Source organism: Diadema antillarum, unplaced genomic scaffold (assembly GCF_040938485.1).
Source record: "Diadema antillarum isolate AM-2024a unplaced genomic scaffold, OU_Dant_1.0 seq00001857_RagTag, whole genome shotgun sequence".
Taxonomy (NCBI): domain Eukaryota; kingdom Metazoa; phylum Echinodermata; class Echinoidea; order Diadematoida; family Diadematidae; genus Diadema; species Diadema antillarum.
The window spans coordinates 180196-197595 of NW_027272529.1; the positions used below are offsets into that span (position 1 = coordinate 180196).

Consider the following 17400-nt stretch of genomic DNA (forward strand, 5'->3'; position numbering starts at 1 on the left):
GGACGAGGAGGAGGGGAAGGAGGGGGAGGAGGAGGAAGAGGAGGGGAGGATGAGGAGGGGGAGGATGAGGAGGGGGAGGAGGAGGAGGGGGAGGAGGGGAGGAGGAGGAGGAGGAGGAGGAGGAGGAGGGGAGGATGAGGAGGAGGAGGGGGGAGGAGGAGGAGGAGGAGGAGGGGAGGATGAGGAGGAGGAGGGGGAGGAGGAGGTGGAGGAGGAAGACGGGGAGGAGGGGAGGGGAGGAGGAGGGGGAGGAGGAGGAGGAGGGGGAGGTGGAGCAGGAGAGGAAAGAGAAGGAGAAGCAGAAGGAAGAGAAATAGAAACAAAACCATGAGGAGATGACAAAGAAAAAAGAATAAGGAAAGAAGGGAGGAGGAGGAGAAGGAGGTAAAAAAAGAAGGAGAAGAAATAAACATGAAAAATGATGACATTTCTAGAACAATGTTTAATTGGTGATGTTTGCAAAATCATTGAAGATTATTTGTAAGACCATGTACATTATTGGAGTTACGTTCATGTTGTCTATTTATCCTCAAATTCAACATGATACATAGAGATACCGATGAAGTGAGGATTACATTATGATAATGATGTTCACGATGATCATTATTTAGATAATTTTGAAAATGATACAGGCAACACCTTATGGTTTACTCCCATTATAACAAAGCCTTTGGGACCCGCATTCGCTATAATAAAATTTTGTTATAGCTGAACAATAAAGTATATTGAGATGTATGTATAGAAAATAATTTTGGAAACTGAGATATTACTTCATTGTAATTAGAGTTTCGTTAGAAGTGTGTGTATTATAATGGGAGTGCACCATAGCAATGAGGCTACCAGAAATGCCAATTAAGCAAAATGAAATCAATAATAGCAATAACAACATCAAGATTAGTGGCATGAATGTCATATTCATGTCTGTACAGAGATGATGCTTTCCAATTATTGCTGATTGTGATGATGGCACACCTTCAGTACAAAACTGTTTCCACCTGTCAAACACCCACCCATTAGGGAACCGGAGATATATCTTCCTGTCTGCCCGAGTGCACCCTGCTGAGAGCAACAGCTCCTTCATCATGAAGGGTACACTCAAGTTCCTGGTCAGCACGCACCCCACCGCCCAGGCCCTCAGGGAAACCTTCATCTTCAAGATTGTCCCCATGCTGAACCCGGACGGGGTGATCAACGGAAGGTATAGACTCCTCTCCCACTGATGGAGTGTCAGTGTCACAGACAGACGCAGTCACTCTTCAGATACACACGCTCACATGCACGCAAACAGACGTGCAAACTTGCAGACATACTACTGAGTAACTGCGGTCACTCTGGCAAAACTTGATTTAACTTGACAGGACTTAAGTCCTCAAAACTAGGCGAAAAACCCCTGCATTAAGGAGTTTTGTTTTCGTGGTGTTAAACCAAGATGGAGTTTTACATCAGCTGAGATTTGCTGGACTGGAAATGTGCAATAGTTATAAAAGAAAAGGCTTTCTGTGTTACATGTACAGGATTAATTGTATAAAGCACTGTTACAGCTGAATTCTAGGCAATTTGAAGACCCTTACTCCCTGTCCCCCTTTGGCAGATATATCTACAATATTCCACCTTTTATTATTTTTTTTTTCCTCTGCTGGAATAAAAATTCTGCACCTCTCACAAACTATGATTTTGTTTCCTTATGTAATGTGATACATTTCATGCCACACGCACAGGGCAGGTATAAGAAGACTTATTACCTCCGGCTTGGCGGAGGTCTGTGCTCTCCAAGTGCTTTTCCAGTTCACAAAGTGCTTCTATTCTTGCAAAGACGGAACTTGGGTTATAAACTTCACTATCTCTCCCCCACAACAGTCACCGTTGCTCCCTGAGTGGAGAGGATCTGAACAGGAGATGGTTGCTACCAAACAAGGAGCTCCACCCTACCATCTACCACACCAAGGGCTTGCTGCAATATCTGACAATCATCAACCGGACTCCACTGGTGAGACAATTTTCTTTTCCTTCGTTGATGGGATGGAGGAAAAAGTGAAATAAGAATCGAGCAAGAACCTGTGTTATATATACAAAGTTTTTATTCACAATCAATTGTAACCGCTAGCAGTCATTTTCTGTAGGATTAGAAGTATTATTTTTTTCTGTACAATCCACTTACCAAGAACTCCATGTTTGAGATTTTGTAAAAATTGCATCAGCAAAATCAGTGCAGTTTTAAGAAAACAAGTGAAAAATCACTTTTGTGTGAAAGGTTATTTGCTGGTATGTTCAGAGTCCAAGTTTGGTAGGCTCTTCAAGTGATGTGTGGATCTTCTTTCCAGTGATGCATTACATTTCATTTCATCTTTATTCGCTTCATGAAATAGGTATGATATTAAAACTATACAAAGATACCAAAATACATTTATGGCAGCACAAAGATATACAGAGTATACATACTCTATAAATATAGCAGTAATCATGCATATAGTAAATACATGTAAAGCATGTATACTGAGGGGAAAACATTTCTTGATCTTGGGTTGCATTATATTTGTATATATGACACTATAAAAATTTCAATTTTGAAAGAAATATTCATAGTCTAGGACATTCGAAGAAGAACGGACTATTACAAGCACAGAACATCGAGTTAATCATTGCATATGTCCTTATTCAATGCCTCTGTCCCAGAGTTGCAACTTTTTTTTTGGATACACACAACCTTAGTTCTTTAGTTTGTTTTGCTAACCTTTTATTCTCTGTCTCTTCTGGACAAATCCAATTCCAACTGTATAATGTCTATACTAAGACAGACTGTTCCTTGAAGTCAAACAAAACTATGCATTGCTTACAAAGGTAAAGATTACTGATGCATGGTCTTACAAGAGGGGAACTGAGACTTGTTTTGTTGCCTTTTTTGTTGTTGTTGTTGCTTTAACCCATTGAGGACAGTTCGATTTTGCTACAACACGTATTTTCCATAGACGCCTGCCCGAGTGTACTCGGGACTCATCCTCAACAGGTTAACCTCTTGTTTGAATCATCTCTTTTTCCTATGTTTAGATGGTTTATTATGCAATAATTTGCTGAGGGAATAACTGTTTTCTGTTGCCCTCGTAAATACCAGGTATACTGTGATTACCACGGCCATTCTCGGAAGAAGAACGTCTTCATGTTCGGCAACAGTGCTGCCCAGTCGTATGCACCGGAGGACCTCCAGAACTTTGGCATCCCCTCCGGTGTCTCTGGTGCCAAAGTTGAGGACACCAGCTACAAGGTGAGGAGGGATGAGAGTTTTACTGCCATCTACTGAACTACCAGCGAAAGCTTTTTTTTTTTTTTTTTTTAAGTTACTCTTTGGCATGTGGCATAAAGTTTTCAGGCAAAAGCCTGAATTTCAGGCCCTGGCAGTTTCAAAGTTCAGGCTTTTTCATGCACAGAAGAGCTTCAGTAGATGGATTTCAGGCCCTCTCTTTCATTATACCCCCGCCAAACGAAGTTTGAAGGGGGTATATAGGAATCAGCGGACGGTCGGTCGGGCGGTCGGGCGGTCGGTCCGTTGCAAATCTTGCGTCGCGAACTACTTCCTCAGTTTTCAACCGATTCCCATAAAACTTGGCACAGATGTGTGCCTTGGGTTGTAGATGTGCAAGACGTATTTTTTGACAGTACCCAAAAGTACGTTGCCATGGTAACGGCATATTATGGGCAAAAATGGGTACAAATCTTGCGTCGCGAACTCCTCCCACAGTTTTTGATCAATTTTTCTGAAATTAGGTACAGATGTTCATCTGAATATGTTAATGTGCAAGACACATATTTCCGCAGTGGCAAAAAGTGCGTTGCCATGGTAACGGCATGCTATTGGTAAAATATAGGGCAAAATGCTTCATGGCAAAACTGCTTCATCAGTGTTCTTCCAATTCTCATGGAATTCATATTGAATGTTTGTCTTAGGATATAGGTCAGCATGACACATTTCTTGACAGTGACAAAAAGTATGTTGCCATGGTAACAGCTCACATATTATGAGCCAAAATGATGGAAAATTTTGTGTTGCAAACTACTTCCTCAGTTTTTGCCCAATTTCCATGAAACTTGGTACAGATGTGTGCCTTTGGTTGTAGATGTGCAAGACGCATTTTTCGACAGTACCCGAAAGTACGTTGCCATGGTAACGGCATATTAATGGCAGAAGATCAAGGAAAGATCTTGTGGATTTAACTACTTCCTCAGTTTTTTGACCAAAGCTTATGAAATGTTGTTTGGTGGGGGTATAACCAGTCGCTGTAGCGACATTTCTAGTTTTAACTGGCATCCCTGGCCCATACATGATTATGTGTGCTGGTTAAACATTCAAGTATTTGCTTGCTTGGAAAGACCTTGGTTTGTTTTTGATGGTGTATGGCTTAGCCCATAGTTACTTCTTTGTGTCTGTTGAAAATAGTGCAGCCATATTGCAGACAAATGCAGCATTTCAATTAGAAAACAACTATTTTTGCATCTTTGAGTGGCTTTACGAGAAGTAGAAGTTGATTTGTATTTTTGCCAAGGGTAGCGGGAGAGGAAGTCTGTTAATGAAGTCTGTACTTGAATTAGCTTTGGGAAAGAAAGACATTCAAGTGATATACAACTCAAATATAGAATCAGAAGCCACCTTAGTCTCATGTTTGTACGATTTCCTTCATTTCTTTTTTTTTAATGTCATGATTCGTATTACATTTTCTCGTGGGTTGTTCGCATTTGAAACTATTTTTACACTCTTGATGGCATGTTTTTGTGTGTAGAAGCTCATTACCAGATCCGTGTATCCTGTTTTTATCCTGGTTTTCATTAGTGATATCCCCAGTGCAATTACCAGGCAATGTTATGCTCTAAGTCTTCAGAATGTTGACTTCCTGTCGTTAAAGCTCACCTGAGCCAAAGGCTCAAGTGAGCTACTGTGATTGTTCATCATCTGGTGTCCAGCATGTTTTATTTGTTATGTGTATACTTTTTACATTTTCAGCTTCTTTTTGAAAAAAAGAGAAAAAAAAGCCTTGATCAAACTTCTAATGTAGCAGATATTATCCGTATGGTCATAGGATCTGTTTGTTCGTAGAGGCACAATCCCTCCCCCCCCCCCCCCTTTTTCCCTGGGAACATGGGAATGGGAACAAATGGACACCCATGGAGTCCTCCCATAACTCCCCAAGTTTGCAATGTTCTTTTGAGATAACAGTCTGCAAGAATACGTTGAAGGTGATCTTGCAGTACTAAGGTGAGAGTTAGACCCACTAGGTCTCTTGTTTGTGCTGCTGTTTGTCAACTTTGGTGATTTCCAATGATATTTTCCAAATACCACTGTTTACTTCGGTATTTTCAGTAGCAATGCAGTAAGGGATGCCTATTATTTATCATGAAATCGTTTCTGAGCTGATGATCTTATCATCACTCGTATCTGTCAGGAAAGCACATTTATCAGGATGAGAGCTAGGATTGATAGAATCTAGTCTTAACTCATGAAAATTTCTATGTCCGTTCCACAACAGCAATTACCGAGGATCCTGAACAACCTCGCTCCCGCCTTCTCGCTGAGCACCTGCAGCTTCACAATAGACAAGGACAAAGACTCGGCGGCTCGCGTGGTTGTGTGGAGAGAGATGGGAGTGGCCAGGAGCTACACGATGGAGAGCACCTACTGCGGCTTCGACCAGGGCAAGTACAAGGTATGGCATCCGTCTTGTAGGCATCTGTGAGCAAGCTTCTTAAGGGATGGTGTAGTTTTGGTGGAGATGAAGATTGGGCTTTTTGTGAGATACCAAAAAAAAACCCCCACTTATAATGTATGAAATAGTACAGAGCATACCATTCTAATACTAATTCAAAGTTAATTAGATGAAAATGTTTTTGGAATGGCTGAGACATCCAAAAACAAAGTAAAACAAGGTGATCTTGATAAAAGATGGGTCCCACCCATTATTAGGATTGCCCTGTTTTGGATGTCTCAGCCATTTCAAAACCGATTTTCATCAAATAAACGTTGAATCCTTCTTGGAATCATTGCTCTTTTACATCTCATAAGAGGTTTCTCATTATCTCACCAAAAATGTTAGAAACCTGAAGTTAGTTCTCAACCAAAGCTGTAGGATTCCTTTATAGAGATGGCATGCTCATGCAGAGATTCCAACTCTCCTGCTTTGAGGCCATTATTTTTTGCAAGATTTCCTGTTTTGATTTGAATTTCTCCCACTTTAGCTGTTTGTTTCCCACTTAAAATATATTTCCACCTGCGGAGAATTTAACTTCGCTCCGCCAAACTTCAGTTTTGTCATGTACATGTATGTTTAAAGATGCATTGTAGTCTAAGATAGCACCAGAAAGCATCCATAATGCTGGTGCTTTCAACTTTGGTATTGAAATGTGCACCCCCCCCCAAAAAAAAAAAAAAAAAAAAAAAAAATCAGAAAAGAAATGTCATGAGAGAGGACCTCGTACTTGTTCTGCTCTCTGTGCCCAAACTTGAGTATAGTCTGGTCTTTGAATATGAAAAACTTGAGGTTTAAGCCTCACGTTTGCGAAGGTACATGTTTTTACAATTTTCTGCCATCCATCGAGATTAACGTCAGAAACATCTCGCATTAGAATCCCTACGACATTGGTGTTTTTTTAATCTTTCATGGACGAGCTCAGTCATTGAGAGAGGATGTATAGGGTTTGTCTTGTTAATGTCATTTTCAAGAACAAGAATCCAGCAAAACTATATAGAAAGAGGTTAATGCCAATTACAGATCCCAATTTGCTACGTGTAATTGCTGCCGTCAATTGCATCATTTATATGGCTTTGTTGCGTCAGGCAGTTCCAGCTTGTAGTCCATCGTTACAGGGTACGCCCCTTTCTTGGAAGAGTATGATATTGGGAGATAATGGTACTGTGACAAAATCTCAGACACAGTCAGTGTGCCAGCATAAGTGACCAATGAAGAAGGCAAACAGATTTTGATGGGGAAAAGAAACTAAAATGAAGTGAAAATTTGTTGTTTCCATGTGGTTAATAAGCACATCGTAGGCAATATTGTTCAGGCTTCCAAATGCAAAAGCAGATTATGTTGCTACATGAGCAATGATGACCTTGTTCGACCTCCATTGTTAATATTTTCAAGAAAGCATGTAGTGAGCACTCTCGTAAGGTACAATCTGTAAGTAGATTTGCAATCTCCTGAATTCCATGCATCATTCTGACACATATTTGAATCTTAAATCTCTCCCCTCTCTTTCTGTCAATCCTTCTTTCCCCTTCCACTCCAAATTCCCCTCTCCTTTCCTATTCACCCCTCATCTCTAACTGTCCCCTCCCCTCAATTTCCTCCTCTCCTTTACATGTTTCCATCTGCCGTTACCATTTTATTACCATGTCACCCTCTTCTCCACCTCTCCCCTTCTTCACTCCTTTCCCCTTCCTTTTCCCCATTCTGCCCTCTGCCCTCTTCTCTTCCCTTCCCTTCATTTTCCTTCTCTTCTATCTGACTCTCCTTCCAATCCCTGAACCCTTTGTGCACTCTCCCCTTACCCCTTTCTCATCTCCTTCCCCCCCCCCCCCCCACTTCCTCTAATGACAATCCCTCATCCACCCTAGGGTCTGCAAGTCAGTACTAGCATGCTTGAGGAGATGGGCCAGCACTTCTGCGAAGGCCTCCACAAGTTGGCCAAACGTCTGGAAGCCTCCGCTTCTTCACGCCGCCACGTCTACAACCATGCCGCTGGTGCAACCTCCGCAGAGGGTGGCGGCCTAGGGGGGCCGAGTGGTTTCCCACAGGCTGAGAACATGGACGATGAAGATACCGATGAATTGTAAGTTTCCATCTCAAGTTTGTATAACTGAGCCTGAGCTTGTATAACAAACAATCCGTGCACCTGCACGTATGCCTTTGAAGAAAATGTACTTGTCTGTTCCACCATATCGTGAAAAGGAAGTTGTAGTTTTCTCTCTTTGTAGCAGCCAAATGCTTTGAGAAGACCAACCAAACATCTGTAATTGAAATTCACCAACTGCTTTCATTGCTCATAGCAGAAATACAGATAAAAAATGATATGTTAGAATTTATTTTGAAGATACAATGCAAGATGCGAGATTTAGACACCCAGCTGTGCAGAGCATCTACACATTACACAGTGCAGTATCCGTGTGAGTGTAAGATTTGCTGCCATGCAACTTAACCTTGTAAGCTTAGCATCTACATACATGTACACTGCAGCTTCATTGTAAGAAATGCAACTTCTGAGAAAGCTGTATTACATGTATCAAGATGGCACACTGCTTAATGAGTGCATGAAGTCTGATCATCATTGGTGTAAGCCATCTACTACAGTCAGAATGCCTAGGGTCTCATGCCTGTCAACGTGGGTATGCTTACAAATTGTAAGAGTTGCTACCATGCAACTTAACCTTATGAGAAAGCTGTATTACATGTAGGTTCAAGATGGTACACTGCTTAATGAGTACATCTTGCATGAAGTCTGATCATGTGGTCAGTTGGTGTAATTGCCATCTACTACAGTCAGAATGCCTAGGGTCTCATGCCTGTCATACGTGGGTATGCTTACAAACGAGTGACATTTGCGTCTCTCCGTTCTGTCTCTCATGAAGGTTGGAGATGGAGCACGAGGCGGTGCCGGAGAGGAAGCGCAGCCACATCATGACTGACCTGAAGGAGGAGCTGACACCCAGCGAGAACGACATCGAGGACGGGGAGGAGGAGGAGGACGATGATGAGCTCGATGACGAGGAAGAGGAGGATGCTGATGAGGATGCGTTTGGACTGGACGAGGAAGCCGTCCCAAAGATGACCCAGGGGGATGGTGGGGAGGCGGCGGTTAATGATGTCGAGCTGGAGCCCTCATGATAAAGTGAAGCCATCTAAAGACAGTTTGGACCCACAGTGAGGACCTCGTTACAGGCAACTCCCGTTATAACAAAGTCCTCGAGATCGGTAGTTTTCTTATGTTGTAGCAAAATTTTATTACAGCTGAACAATAAAGTATATAAAGATATATAGATAGAGAGAGAGAGAGGATAATTTGGGGACTTAAATTTTTACTTTGTTGTAACAAGAATTTTGTTATAACTGTGTTTGTTATCACGGGAGTGTGCTGCATTATAAACTTGTGAGGACTGACTGCAAAGACCATCCGTGAAAGGGATGCAGAGTGGTAGTCGAAGAAGTGGTGTTAGGGCTCCAAGCAGACTAATGCATTGGAGGGAATGCCATGTGGAGTCGGGGAAAAGCTGCTGGGAAATTTCCTGGAGAAGCCTGTGCAAGCTTGATATCCAAGTCTGAAATCACAACACTAAAAGTCTTTATGAAGAATATTTTTATTTTATTGGTTTAATAGCGGGGTTGCTATACAGACACAATCACATTGATACCAGAACCATGTTATTGAGCATGGAAGGTGCTTGTTTTAAAATATTTTATTTTTTAATTTCTTGCAAATGCATTCTCCTTGATGAATTTGATATTAGTTGAGAAACGTTATATATACTCTATAGTGGCTGTCTTTCATGTTTACCATGATGGTGTAGTTTTATATTTTGGTTGTTTACTCAAATTGCCTTGAGCTATTACTAGTGGAGGGAAACATGGTGTTGTATAAACAGGTTGAAACGAGTGAACTGAGAATTATAATACCAGAATGGTTGAAGGGACTTTAAGGGAGAGGTAGAAAGGTTATTTGGGATGTTAAAGACTTTTAGATAAGCAGTTATTTTGCATGATATGCATGTTCTGCAATTCTACAATCATACGAAACCGGAATATCACTGCCTTGAATTGTAATGTATGACAGATCCCCTGTAAAGCCATTGTTCTCTGAAATGTCTTAGCAGTTTCTTCTGCACCAAGTGTATTGAAAATATTTCTCAATTTGTTCATATAATGTAAAACGCATGTCTCTGCAGTGTTCTTTTCATAGCCACCTTAGATATATTTTGTTTTTGTTTTTGTGAAAGTGTATGCAGTTTATTTTTTTTTCCAGATTGTGTATCAATACTTGATTTTCTTGCCATAAGGGGGAAGTATTTGTGTGTAAATCGCTGGAGTAATTTGCATTTCTCCACCTGCGCTTGTACAAATACATCACAGATCTCGTTAACAGGATACATTATACGAACACTCTTTGGTGTATGTTCTTGATACTAAGCTCATCCAACATGAGGTATGGATGTGCTGAGGAGAGTTTAGGCAAAGTCCCTCTAAGTTGAAGGCCAAAGGTCACTGACCTTTGATGGAAAACTTGGCTACGTTGTTATTTCCATTCATAATCGGAATTAGGAGTGTTTAATTACAGCAATATTTATAAACTGCTTTACAGAACAGGGTGGTCCACATGGGGTTTTAACGTGTCGCTGCAACATGCTCAAATTCTTGTGCAACATCCTCAAAAGCCAGCAACATGCTATGCAACATCCTCGGGAATTGGTAACATGCTCGAAATAGAACGTAATCAAACATGTGAAAAAATGTGTAAAACCTGAGAAACATCAAACTACACCTTATATTTAGAATTGTATTTGTACCTTGTACTTAGCTCATGATGTGCACTTTGTGTACATACAATTTCTGCCATTTTCTCTCATTCAGAAATTGCATCATGTTCAAATGTCAAGTTGAGGATCACCCTTCGGAATTCAATAGACTGAGCTTCTCTCTACACAAGTGCTTTCCTGCAAAGCCTCGTGCTATAGATTGTTTTAAAAAAAATGTTTTTTGGTAGGTTCTGAAATATATGAGTTTTTCCCTTAAAAATTCCAGTGGGGGAGTGCTCATGTCAACTGTATGTGGATCCAAGTCGTGGTTCAGTGATTTACACATGTATGAACCCACTGCCTCAAGATATGAATACATCCTCATACAGTTATGACATGGCAAACCCCTTTTGAGTCAGTAATGGATTGATAAACGTCCCCAGATGTGAGCAATGGTGTGCTGAAAAGTGACGCAGTACTATATCCGTCCGTGCAGGATAGGATAAGGATTGACTGTTTAAAAAGTGTGTTTTAACAATTTCTCAACTCTGACAGCTTTTAACTGATGGGATTTCTTGAGGTTCATCAATTAGTTTGGCATGAGGACATACACGTAGTGATAGGTATCTACAGGCTATCATAAGAAAAGGGAAGACCTGTCACATTAAATTGCACTAGCTGCAACTGCCACTAGGATGTTAAGAATGCGAAGAATGTCATTGATTGATTGATTAATTGATTAGGTTGATTGAAGTCAAACATCATTGAGAACAGAAGTCGAATGATGACGTATATCTTTTTCTGTTAGTGTGGCAGTGACTGATACATGACATAAATATATAACAGCAATGACTCTATTCTTGACTAATATGCAATCTTCATACGTATATCTGAAATGAATTTCTGAAAAGCTTCTCTATGGCTCCTTTGATAGATGAGCTTCAAAAAGTGATGCAAGAGTTGATGTCTTGGACCGTAGAGGAAAGGGTAGGTCTGTACAGAGGTCTGACTTGCTATTTTATTTGAAGGAGTTTGTGTCAAGCCAGCCTTGCATTTCTAACCTGTTTATTTCAGATGTGGCTTAATTTGACGTCCTGATCATGAATAGTTAGGTAGCTCCAACTACAAGTACAGTGTAGGGGAGTAGCAATAATTGACTATTTCACTCGTTAGTTTGCAGAGATTGAAATGGCATTTCACATCCCTTTGTCGCTGTGAGGAAATTCTACCAGGAAATTACAAGACTTTTGTTGGCTGTTGTTGTGAAGGCAAAGGCCCTGTGCTTTCAATGCAGAAGGATTTGGAAATGATGAGCCGACATAAGTCGAATTCTGATTAGATGTTGTGCCTCAGAGCAGGAAAAAAAAATGCTCCCAGGGTGATGTTCTCATCACCATGCTTCATATGGTCTCAGTCACCATGGCAACGGGAGACAAGTTTTAAGTTTTCTCATTTAGGAGTGCTTACAGGTGATTGTCTGCTTACGCCATTTCAGGCATGCCAGCCCCCCAAATTTAATCATGAATATTCAGAAGGCAATCAACTTTGGAAAAGTCATACCTGAAGGGGAGATGGATGAGCCTCCACTGAATTACAGAGAAAAGATGAAAACACACACAAAAACGGGAACATATTTGATATGTGAGATGAGGTTATGAAAGCATGGATCTTTGTTGTTTTCCACAAATGAATGACTCTGTAATTGCTTTCCCCAGGCGTATCCAAGTACCTCCGCATACTGGGAAAGTCTTACCTGTTTATCCCATACATAATGGATGCTGGGAGAAGAATAGATCCTCTAAGAAAATTCCATTTCATGTTGTCTTTCTCCAAAGAGTATTTCCTTTTGACAGAGAGCGGCGAAGGATCATTGAAGATGGATCGCCGTAGATGGGATTTTTTTGACGATTGCCTGTGGAATTCATGAAGCAGGAAATCGCTCCATGTCGGTTTAAGTGAGGGATTAATGACAAAAATCATTGGGGTGGTCGTTAATTTTTTCATTGTATATGATTCAAAGCTTTGAATTTAAATTGCAAAAGAGTTATTTCACATTACAGCTGCTGCTGATTTATCATTTCTGAGAGGTGGGTAGGTGTTATTTGCATTGCAATATCCACATTTTATATAACAGAAGTGGGACACAAGTTGCATGCTCCATTTTGTCCTTTTTCAAGAAAGCATCGCTGTGACTAAACGTTTATTGTATATGGCTAATACTGACATGATGGGCATTGTCAGTATTGAGTAGTTTTGAAGATTCATTTTGTCCTGAATATTTGGCATTTGACATTCTTGCACAAATCAATGTATTCTTGTCCTGCCATTGGAAAGATATAGTGAAACTGTCAAGGACTACAAATTGTATGTTGTTCAAGGGCTTATTCACATACAACCGTGCGAGTGTAAGTGTAAGTGGAAAGAAAATTGTATTTCCTTTTATTTTTGGTCTAGTTTTGACTCTCATCATCACCATCATCATCATCAAAGTCATTATCAAAATCCACCATCATCAAAACCATCATCATCATCATCAAAATCATCATCATCATCATCAAAATCATCATCATCATCAACATCATCATCATCATCACTGTTGTCATCATTTTCGTCAACGTCATCATTGCCATCATCACTGTCACCAGTGATCAGTGTGTTGTTGGCCGAAGCCTTCATTTGGATAAGATGAATGTACAATGTATAGTGACAAATGACTTGGTTTAGGTACACGTACTAGTGACTCGAGATACCCTCTGTGCTCTGTGTCAATAATGCCCCAAAATAAACGAAGAGACATAAATTCAAGAATAAAAATATTAAATCTAGTATAATGTGCTGTTGTGTGAAAGAGTGCATTCATATACATTGCATGTAGGCCTACTGTGTTCTGTGCTACATCAGCTTATGAAATCCTGTATTAAAGAGTATTCATCCAACTTTGGCATCAGACCATCATAATGAACTCTGTTCAGGGTAAATAGGAAAAATGTTACGCGTAAAAGATAACACTGCTACATTTACCTGATTACAATTCATTTTTACAATTTATTGACACCTTTAGAGTTTCTTGGATGTCATATCCAACTGAATCTCATGAATGGTTTCTTGATGTGCAGCACCGCCATCACCGTTTGTGTTACTGCCATCTTCAAAGGGATGAAACATGCATGCATTCTTTAGCGTGGCGTCAAGCTGTCCCGAAATTGACACAAGATAGCAATGCGAGTATGAACCTTCGCAACGTCTTCGAGCAATTTTTTGGCTTGCCAAAGATTTTGCTACCGCTCACGGAATCGCTGCCGGAGCCTTTGAAACTCCACCGTCGGTCATACGATGGCTGAAATGCCCTCCCGAATGACCCCATGTTTATACGACCAGAGCAGAATTTGAACCTTTCCCGTATCGTGTGTCCCGCTTTGCTCAATTTCGGGACAGTGGGACGCCTGCAATATGGAAGGAAAAGTGCGTGACAGGCACTTCGTAGTCGTACACATACAGTATTCAATGTTTAAAGCCCATCTCGCCGATTCTATTGCGCGTCACTCGTTCAGAGTGTTGATGTCAGTATATAGATTGTCTTTTTTGAAAACTCCACTCCGCTTTGTCCTCCCCCTTTTTTTTTCTAGCCTGAAGATTATATTGAAAGTGAAAAAAAAAGCTTTTAAATATGAGTTACTTCCTTGTATATTTTGTAACAGAATTTAAAGTTAAAGTTTCTTTCTTCATGTGATTGTCAGTGGTTGAAATTTATTTCACGAATCTTTGGATGCTTAAGCTGTCTTCCAGTTGCTTTAAGACCTAAGACTCTCTTTTATATCACATTTTACGCCACGTGGTTCTTCGTAGATTTAGTGATGTAAGTCTTCCAGGAACTATTCATAATGCTACTCTCAGCCACTTTCTCGGTTTGAGAACATCCCACTCTATACGTTCAAACGCCAGATAAAAAAAAGATTAAAAAAAACAACGAAAAAGAATCATAATACACGTGTTCTTGTTACCACGGAATGTACGCTCATTGTGCTTTTACCTGAAAGATATCAATTTTACTATTGATATTATTGATATCATTATCATTATTATTATTATTATTATTATTGTTACTATTGCTATTATTGTTTATTTTACAATTTTTGTCTTTTTTACTATTATTTTTACTCTTATTGTAATTACACTGTATTATCATCGTCATCCAATGGACAAATGAAAACTCGATAGACATGATGAAAAAGTGCTTATTGATCATATTGTTTTCTGCTTGAAACAGTACACATAAACATAGCATCACGGACATTAAAATATTTTGCAAAGCATGCTATGTAATGTATTCTTTTTTCGGTGAAAATGTCACGTGTTGAAAAATTTACACGAGACTCATGAATTGTATCACACAGATTATGATTATTTTATACCCATGTAAATAAATCGTAAAACGTGACCGTACCTGTTTATTGTGTATATTTTTAGTAGAAAAGCAGAAAACCCTGAAGTAATGGAGAGAATAAAGATAGAAGAAGAGGAGAGAGAGAGAGAGAGAGAGAGAGGGAGAGAGAAGAGGACGGAATGCGAGAGGAAGATACAAACATAATTATGTCTCGATACAGCCAAGTCGGGCCCCGTAGTTAGGATTTTCCAAGGGCGATGCGTAACTCAAGAAAACGAACCTTTGATACTGTTTGGGAAGGGAAAAATGGTCACATTGTAACACCTTGTACCGTAACCATTCTATTTCCCTTTCTATCTTTCTTTCTTCCTGTTTGTTTTCTTTTATTATCTTCCTTATTTCTTGTTTTTTTTTCTATCTTCATTTCTAATCGTATTCTTTCTTTGCTGCTCTCTTTCATTATTGTTTTGTTTTCTGTTTTGTATTTCCCTCTTATTCTTTGTTCTTCCACTAGAAACTAATCTGTTTATAATTTTCGAATGTTTATCTTTATTTTTATGATTGCATTTATTTGCGAAGCAAATTGTGTCAGAAGACTACTTAGCGAAGTGGTCTCCCCAGGCTCGGTCCAGAGGGTCGCTCCTCCGGGTCGCTTCCCGGGCAGTGGCGGATCCAGAGGGGGACGCCACCGGCACACGCCCCCCCCCCCCTTTATTTTTCGTTAAAAACAAAATAGATAAAGAGGAAAACTACGAAACCCGGAAGTGGCACCAGAAATATTAGTTGCGCCCCCCTCCCCCTTTACAGAATTCCCGGATCCGCCCCTGCCGGGGGGTCGCTTCGTGTGTCCACTCTACCGCCGGACCGGTCCCTTTTAGGTATTGGTCCTTCGTGGATCGTTTAGTAAAGTGGCTGTGTACAGGGTCAGATTATGTGGTAATGAGTTTAATTTTGATTTAAAAAAAAACAACGAACAAAAACAAAAACAAAACAAAACATAAAAAACAAAGCACCCAAATGCTGTTGTTATACAAAAGTTGAATAAACATTTAATTCAAACGAATTATGTTATGTTGTCCATTATCGAAATCTGACACAAAGTTATTACTGTATTTTCGTTTTAATCAAACAATGCTTTTAATCATGCAAAGTACTCTGATGTAAAGCACAGAGAAAGACCCGTGTATAATGATTACACAAAAGGAGAACCTGGTCATGAGAAGATTCTCAAGGTGGCGGACAAATTCAATTATCTGAATTAATGACCGATGGCTCCTTTGAGTCCTTCCAATAACCATTGCCCCAATGTTTTTTATGTCTCCGTCACGGAGTGTCTCCGGAGGCATTATGTTCCTCTATCCTCCCCCTTTAGTGTTCTTTCTCATAGACTTAGTGCGCTTTAAGATCGACAGATTTCCGAATATTTCATCATAAGTGTGCACCAGATCTGTCACTTCAGTTCCAAAAATTCAAAAGTTCCCTCGTGTGGTAAGGGATGTCTCCTTTCAATTGACCCTTTCCCCCGATTGGTTCCCCTCCATAAATTTAGTACACTTTTGGGATTGACAATTTCCTAAATTCGATCAACAATAATTATGTTTACGAGGTATGTTGATTTAAATTCTAAAAATGCAAAAGCTCTCTCGTATGCAGGGGCGTCGATCCTGGAGGCAAAGGGGGGGGGGGGTGTGAAACTATTGGGGAGGCAAACATATCATTTTGCTATCAAATAATTCCCGGGATGCTTCAAATTTTCTTTTTTAAGATAGAAAATTAATATTTTACCGTAAGTGTGCACCAAATCGTTGAATTTCAATTTTGAAAAATGCAAAATCTCCCTCGCGTGGTAGGCTACTGGATACCCCATCCCTCGTTAAGGCCTCTTCCATATCTTTACACCAAATGTGCACCAGATCTGTCACTTTCCAACAAATTCAAAAGTTCCCTCATGCGGGAAGGGGTATCCTTTTTCAATTTACCCATCTCCAGTTTGGTTGTTATATCCATAGATTTAGTACACTTCTTTGATTGACAATTTCCCAAATGTTCTTTCATTAACAGTGATTAATGTGCAAACGCTCCCTCGTATGGGAGGGTATGGGAACACCCCTTTCTTAGCCCCCCCTCCCCCCCCCCCCCCCCCCCCCCCGCTATATCAACCTACCCTCCATGCATTGATTATGGCTACACGACATTACATATTCCACCAAAAGTGTGCATCAGATCGATGCAAAAGCTCCGTCGTGTAGAAGGGCGCTGCCCCCTCCCACCCCCGGCAACTTCCATACATTTGGTATACTGTGATGACGCATACGCGGAACAAGAGCTGATTATATGCCCTGCCGCTATTTAGTTATTTGCATAATCTGTGAATATTTATTTTCCTACTTTTTGTTTGGAAAAAAAAATGACACAAAAATCACAAAAAGTGTGCAGCAGACAGTTACCTGATCGCTGAATTATAGGTCTGAAAATGCAAATTCTCCCTCGTTTGTGTGTGTCTATGTGGGGGGGGGGGGGGGGGGGGTCC

At 40.4% G+C, this 17400-nt stretch overlaps 1 protein-coding gene across 1 annotated transcript in view; it reads left to right on the plus strand.

Annotated features, from left to right (window-relative positions):
• LOC139712788 (cytosolic carboxypeptidase 1-like) overlaps nucleotides 1–9814 on the plus strand; it is a 60746-nt gene extending 50932 nt beyond the window's left edge. The window contains exons 19-24 of the mRNA XM_071624579.1: nucleotides 1018–1198; nucleotides 1858–1987; nucleotides 3110–3259; nucleotides 5514–5690; nucleotides 7598–7812; nucleotides 8609–9814. Of these exons, the coding sequence (XP_071480680.1) occupies nucleotides 1018–1198; nucleotides 1858–1987; nucleotides 3110–3259; nucleotides 5514–5690; nucleotides 7598–7812; nucleotides 8609–8864 (1109 nt within the window). The 3' untranslated portion in view covers nucleotides 8865–9814. The remainder of the gene's footprint in view (nucleotides 1–1017; nucleotides 1199–1857; nucleotides 1988–3109; nucleotides 3260–5513; nucleotides 5691–7597; nucleotides 7813–8608) is intronic.
• Nucleotides 9815–17400: the final 7586 nt, after the last annotated feature.